The 7,590-nt window shown below is 31.1% G+C and overlaps 1 protein-coding gene across 1 annotated transcript; it reads left to right on the top strand.

Moving 5' to 3' along the window:
• Positions 1-2,846: 2,846 nt before the first annotated feature.
• LOC123228381 (phospholipase A1-IIgamma-like) lies at positions 2,847-4,424 on the top strand. The gene is made up of 2 exons (XM_044653759.1): positions 2,847-3,358; positions 3,467-4,424. Exons 1-2 carry the CDS (start codon positions 2,867-2,869, stop codon positions 4,157-4,159), a joined length of 1,185 nt encoding a protein of 394 aa, XP_044509694.1. The 5' UTR covers positions 2,847-2,866; the 3' UTR covers positions 4,160-4,424.
• The last annotated feature ends 3,166 nt before the right edge of the window (positions 4,425-7,590 follow it).

The raw sequence follows: 7,590 nt of genomic DNA, 5'->3' as shown, positions 1-7,590 counted from the left end.
GGTCACAGTTTTTGCCTCTGTAAGTCCCAAGCTTGGAAACTCAGGCTTTGCAAATGTGTTCAATAAATTCAGCAATCTTCATCTCTTGCATACTAGGCATTATCTTGACATTGCTCCTGGACTTCAACCTACTCTTTTCCTTATCACCTATGCCAATTTCCCAATAGAAGTTCTTCTAAGCCCTATAAGTTTCTGTTGCTGAAATGCTAACCAGGATTCATGGGTTGAAGGGCTTACTCATGGAAATTGAAAAACAAGAAAGGCCTCCTTTTTGCCGCTGTTGCCCCTCCAGTAGCAGTCCACGGTGCAGCTCGTTGGGTGTTGGTTTTTAAGTGTGAAGGAAAGTTTCACTCTTGAACTAGCTTTTGGGTAGGAGAAACCGAATACTACTTTGGAGACCCAACAAATGGTATTAGAACCTAAAGTTTAGAACAATTCCTTCTAAATCCATTGTAGTACAGTTACAATTGAGGGCCGGTTGGCCTCTTTTATGAGGCTCAAATGAAGGGAAGGTTTTGTCAGCCTTACTTCTCAATTCGCCTCCCTGGTTGAAGGGTTAGTGAGGAGTTTCTAACTATCTTACAACAGTTGAGAAACAAATTGGGGTGTCTTGATTTAGAAGGCTCAAATGAAGAGAAGGTTTTGTCAGTCTTACTCCTCGGTCGGCCTCCCTGGTTGAGTGAGGAACAAACTGGGTGTGGAAATATAAATCTGAGCGAACTTTTGAGATGCGAGAGACCTCCCAACACGTAATGGATGCCAACAAGTCATTTACAAGTAGATATATATTTTGTTCTCCAATTCTGTAAAAGACTCTTTCTATGAGGTAGCCGCTGGCTGTTGAATGAAATTCTATTAATTAAAATTCTTCAATATACACCTGTATTTCAGTCTTATGTGATCAAAGGTGTCAATGGTTCGGCCAAGCCTGAAATCCAAATAGTAATGAGTTTTTGGATTGGGTTGACTTATTAATACATAAAGCCCAAGGCTCGGCCCATATTTATATGGGTTTTAATTAGGCCAGGCCATTTAATTAATATTTAAAAAAAAATTATTTAAAATTTTTAAACATAAATTATTTTTCAATTATTAAAACCGAGAATAATACCCGAATATTTTATTTATAATATCTCATTTATAGCAAAGAAATACCGTAATTACATGATGAAAAATATTATAAATTATAATACAGTATAAATTAATTAATTTACATACTATATACTATATATATTATAAAATATAAATAAATATATATTATGATAATATTCAAGTGGATTGAATTTATTTCATATTTGATCCATTTGTAATATTTTGTATTGATAAATAAAATTAAAATTAAAATTATAAACATAAAGAATTATTATTTGTGAATTCAGATATTTTCTGAAAGAGAGTTAATGAGAGAAAATAAGATTAAAAATATAATAAAATAATTGAGATTGAGAGATTTGTAAATAAAAATAAAAATGAATAAAAATTGAATGAGTTTATATAGACAAAAAACAAAATAATTAAAAAAATTTTAAAAAAATTAACGAAGCCAAGGCTTCTGCCATAAGGAATAGGAAAGCAAGACTTCTACCTTATAGTAAAAGTCTTCTACCTTGAGCGCACAAGGCAGAAGGCTTCTACCGACAAAAACAAGAAAAAAAAATATTTTTATTTTTAAACAGTATCGAGTCAGAGTGAGCCAACTCATAGACTTAATATTAAAGCTCGAGACCTGGCTCAATAGACCCATGAGTTTAGCGCGACATGTTATAATATCGGATCAGGTCTTCTCGTGCCATATTTTTTTTTTTATACTTTATATCAAACTTTTATTCGATCTAACCTAGTTGACATATCTACGTATGATGTTGCAGCAAGAGACAATAATATGTTCGTTAGGCTTGCATTATTAAAAGTTTTAACCTGAGGATTCTGTTTCTTGTCAACAAATTAAAATTATGACAACTTTCCTGGAACCAATAAAAAGACTAAAACAAATTGGATAATACCTAAACCCCCTTTGTCGTTCTTGAAAGAATAAGCACCATTTTTTTTTTTATAAATAAAGATTCTGCTTTACTGAAGCTGAATTATGAATGTATAAAGGTTCAAATTGGAATTCAATTTAAATTTATCAAATCAAAATTAAAAGTGGTTCAAATTTGACTCAAATAAAAATAATTTAACTCAAGTTCAGTTTAAGGTTAATTTAAACTTATGTTTCAAATTTATAACTAAAATTTATAGTTTAAATTTGTAATTGATTAATAGAATGATATCATTTTATCTATTAATAGAAAAATAATATTATTTTAATAATTGTTTAATATAATTTGAATCAAATCACAAGTTAAATTCAAATTAAATCAAATTATCTACATATCTAACGTGCAAGTTAAATCAAATCAAACTCTCTTTAACTCAAATTTAGTTTAGTTTAATTCTAAAAATGGATGGAATCTCTTAATTTGAACTTAATTGAAATTTAAATTAAATTAAACTAAAATGGGCTAGCTTTTTAACCCAAGCCAACTTGATTACTGCCCTAACACTTAACACTTAATCCCTTTCACATTACATGTGGACAACTCAATAACCAAACACTAAAATTCTTCCATCTGTATATTTTCTTCTGTGATGCTTCAGGAAGAGACAGAAATAGGTTCGTTAGGCTTGTATTATTCAACATTGACCTGATTGTGTTTCCTGTCAACCTGGAACCAGTAAAAGACAAATACAAATCGGATGATAGCTAAACCCCCTTTGTCGTTTTTGAAATAGGCAGTATAATTTTTTCTTCTTATAAATGGCAGGCAGTCTGAGAAACATGCCTTCACAACGAAGTTGAGGAGCAATAAGGAAAAAACAAGCCATGTCTAACTGGAAGAAGCTTTGCGGGGAGAATAACTGGGAAGGCCTGTTGAAACCTTTCGACAAAAGTCTCTGCGAAACTTTAGTTCATTATTGCAAAAGAGTTGAGGTTGTTTATGACACTCTCCAGCACAGCATAACAGATCCTTCCAATTACGGGAAACCCAAATATGAAGAACAAGAGCTCTTCTCTAAGGTTGGCCTGGAGCATTACACCATAAACAACTATGTTTATGGTGACTCGAAATTAGATTTAATTGCTAAAGGCTTACGTACATGGGTCGGCTTCGTGGCCGTGGCCTCAGATGAAGGGACAAAGCACTTAGGAAGGCGAGACATTCTGATTTCCTGGAGAGGAACAGTGACAATGGCAGAATGGGTAAAAGATATCGAATTTGCTCAAACCTCAGCTGAACCAATTTTAGGGAAGCTCTGTGGAGATGCTCGTGTACATTCAGGCTTTCTCTCCATCTACATGTCAGCTAGATATAAAGTAAATAATTTATCTTTTATAATAACACACAAGGTTTTTTTCTTTTTCTTTTTTTTTTTTCTGTTCAGAATCCAGCAGTTCTTATTTTTACTGTTGTTACATGTCTAGGTTCTTGAAGCAGTTCAGAAACTGGTGAAAGAATACCAGCACGAGGAAATCAGTATAACAGTGACAGGTCATTCTCTGGGAAGTGGGTTTGCTATATTGACTGCAGCTGACATAGTTGCCAATGGCTATAATACTTGCTCTGATCCTTCTTCCATGGCCACTGCAATGGTAACCGTATTTGCCTTTTCAAGTCCTAAGGTTGGAAACTCAGACTTTGTGAATGTGTTCAACAGCTTCAGCAATCTTCATCTCTTGCATATAAAGCATCATCTTGATATCGTTCCCAGGCTTCCACCTACTGGCAATTATTCAACTATGGGAACTGTGTTAAACATCACCTATACTATTTTCCAGATGAAGGATTTTCTTCGCCCTGTTATGTTCTCAGCCTCTGAAATTCTAGTAAGGTTTCATATTCTGAAGACTTTACACATGACAATCGAAAGACAACAAGTGAATAAATATCGCCTTGCAATGCTGCTGCCCCTCCAGCAGTTCACGCTGTTCTACTTAAAGCTTCTCCTCAGGCAATTTTGTCAAAGATGTCCACAGTACTTCTGGCTGCTCCAATTAGAGTCCATCCTGGAGAAATATTTGCCGGAGCAAGTCACGGTGCTCCCCATGGCGCACATTTTGCTGATGGCGGTGCTTGCATTCACAATGATGTGGTTGATAAATTATAAAATGTGGTAATCGAGCACTTCGAAATGGCAATTAAAAGTTGGATCTTCGAGCTGTTCAACTTCAGGCTTCCTAGTAATCCTGGGAAAATAATTATTTTAATTACTCAATAACGTTTGTGTCACCAGTTTGCAGAGATTCCGATAATATGTATTTGAAAATAAGTTCCTCTCTCGTGGAGGAGGCAGCTTGTTTTGGCGTCATTACTGATTGACAATGATTGTATTTTTCTCATTATGTATCAAAAAAAATGTCCGCTATTAAGAGTTAAATGTATGTGTATGACCTTCATCAATTTGAATATTCGAGTTTGAGTTTTCGAATCCAATTTAAAATTTTTTGGATTTTATTAAATTTCAAATTGGGCTTCTTTCGAACTAGGCCCGGAGTTTTTGGTCATTATTTGCTTTCTCTTCCAATATGGCTTCACACTGGATGATAATCGAAATTACATCAAAAAGTTACAATTTGATGAGATCAAACAAGACCACATATTTTTAAATTAAAATTCAACCGTTTAAGTGTGATTCAACAAAATCATGCTTTAGATTAGATTTTGGTTGTTAGATCATACCAAACCAATGTTTTTATAATCAAATTGGATATCGATCCAATAAAAAAGACAATTTGACATAATCAATTGATCGATAGTTAAACTAGTTAATTGATCAAAAATAATATTAAAAAAATTGTTGTATAATTTATAGTTAAATACATAATTTGATTTATTTGACATTAAAATAAAAATAAGTTTAGTTTAATGGTATAGATATTCAAATATGATAAATAAGGTCTTAGTTCAAATTTTCACAATGAGTTTTTGAAAAAAAAATCAAATTTTTTATTGGTCGAGTCAAACTTGGTTTTACACATAATCTTATCGGTTTGATTAATAATTGACAATTCAATCAATCAGACTGGTTGATTTGATTCAATTTTTAAACCCATGTACCAAACCACAATTAGGGTACATTTGGTTTGGAGAACCGTTTATTACCAAGACTAAAAAATGTTAGATTACGTTAAAGATTAATGGATAAATTAATATTTATAAATAATCATTGTGTTTGGTTTCTTATAATAAAAGAGCTTTAAAATATTATTTTACTTAAATATCATTAAAATGTTAAACTAAATTTATAAAGTTGCAGTAAAATTGTAAAAAAGTAAGATTAGATCGGTTCTTTATATTATCTATCACATTAGCTTGAAAATAAATTTAATAATTAATGTCAATAATTAAAAAAAATTATCAATCAAATCAAACACATCTTTAAAGTCAGATAAAAAACGTGCAATATGATCAAATTCGATAAAATTATATATTTTCATTGTAAATCAATGATATTATCTAACTAGATGATTAGTTACCCTTTTTAATAGTAATATTTTAATTTTAAAAATAAAATATTTAGATATAATATAATAATTTATATTTCCAACACTTATAGCATCATTTTTGGAACATAATAATTTACTCAAAACGAAAAAGCTAAATTTAAGAAATTGATGCATTCATACTAAATTAAAATCTGAATGTAAGGGATTGCCTCATTTGCAATTCTGATAGCTTAATTATTAAGTGCAATGCTATGTGTACCCATTTTTGGTACACAATTCATGTACACAGTGATGTGTCATCATGTAATTAGGTGATTTTAAAACATGTGTCATCATGTAATTAGGTGATTTTAAAACATGTATCATCATATGATAAAGAAACATCCAATCACATGATAACACCTCATCTGTGTACATAAATTATGTATAAAAAATAGTTGTACATAGTTTTATTGAATTATTAAAGCATGTTTACATTGCCAACCCAAGAATTTCTTTTAAGTTTGAAAAATTAATTTCTCACATGTCATTCAAATTCATTTGTAGATTCTTTTTTTTTTTTTTTAAGAAATTATAAAACTGCATTATTAACATTTAGTATTAACTTTAAATTATTAATTTATTTTTATTTATATAAAAATTTATCACTTAAACTTTTAAAAATATCAAAAGTCTAAGTAAATTTAAAATATTGTATTTTGTTCAAATTTTTTAAGGTTTATCTGTTATTTTGAAAGCACGAAAAGATATATAGAAATTTTGCAAATTTTAAAAACATCATTAAACTTTCTTAAATTTCTCAGAAAAAATGATATTTTTATTAATATTGCTAATATTTTCAAAATTATGTTTGCCCTCGATATAGGTCATTTCAAAAAGGGGAAATTAGAAAAAATAAAAAAAATAAAAGAAAAAATAAAATAAAAAAAAAAATCTATGTAAAATAAAATTATCATTCTTTCACTTAACGTAATTTAATAATAGAAATGGATGATGGTTGGAAATTCAACAAATCTTGAACTTGAATGGGAAATAATCTTTTGGCCTAATTAAAATATCAACTGGTTGGCCAGCTCAAATTCAAATTGAAGGCATCATATATAATTTATGTTCAAATTCAAACTTATTCTAAGTGGTGTAGAGTAACATTGAAGGGTTATTAATGAATAAATGGTATTGCCAAAAATGATAAATAATGTCAAGGGCAGAGTGAACAATTTTATTAAACAAATAAATGAGTCCAGTTTTGACCGAACAGCTGAGGGAGGGACCAGATCCTTCCCTAGTCTCGAACAAAGCAATAACACTGTTCAAACCGTGTCCGCTTGGATCTGGAACAAAGTTTAGCAAATGATAACATTGATTATTACGATGACCCCTTAAATTACTCCTTGAATGTATCAATTAATGCAGTCAACAATTTCCACTGCCAGCCCACATGTTCTCCACTTCTTAGATGTTTTCACACCAGGTTGCAATCTATCTATCAATTTCTGCATTTGAAAGAATGTCGGTTTAGAGCTTCTATAAGTACGCTGGAGACTAAAGGCAAAGAGAGAAGGAAAACCCTAGAGTTAGACTGAGAAGAATATTGGAGATGTTCAGGAAAAAACCAAAAGCTTCTCAGCATGAAGGGTCTGGCAAGATTGAGAGCGGCCAAGGTGAAGAAAAATCTGGCAATTCACTACGAGCTACGCTTCTCATGGGTCGTAAAAAGGCTCCACCACCAGATCAAGAGGGTTCTCAAGGAAGTGATTCATCTTCTTTTAACTCTAAAACTGGTGCAAGTTACACCACTCGCTTCATGTTTCGTGGCGGTGAGTCAAGAATTTCATCACTTGAAAAAGATAATGAGGATACCACCTGATCAGAATCTGTCACCATCAGTAACTTCTGCAAGTTTTACTTATTAATTTGCACCATATATATTATGTTGTGTACTTGTGTTCATTTGTATCTGTTTATTATTGAATTAAAATGGTTTGTTCAAGGCTAAATCAAAACCCTAGATGTAGATTTTGTCATATAATCTCGAGATCTCTCTTTTTTTTATTGATTTCTATGTAGTCTTTTATATTAAATCTTTCTTTTAGCAAATTAAG

The sequence above is a fragment of the Mangifera indica genome, chromosome 10 (assembly GCF_011075055.1).
Source record: "Mangifera indica cultivar Alphonso chromosome 10, CATAS_Mindica_2.1, whole genome shotgun sequence".
In the NCBI taxonomy this organism is placed as follows: domain Eukaryota; kingdom Viridiplantae; phylum Streptophyta; class Magnoliopsida; order Sapindales; family Anacardiaceae; genus Mangifera; species Mangifera indica.
Note: the sequence above shows the minus strand (reverse complement) of the source record. Positions and strands in the feature narration are given on the sequence as shown.

Excerpts from the sequence above, each read along its gene's own strand:
- LOC123228381 (XM_044653759.1), top strand. The coding sequence starts at position 2,867 with ATGTCTAACTGGAAGAAGCTTTGCGGGGAGAATAACTGGGAAGGCCTG. Across the intron at positions 3,359-3,466 it reads ACATGTCAGCTAGATATAAA|GTTCTTGAAGCAGTTCAGAA; the intron begins GTAAATAATTTA and ends TTACATGTCTAG.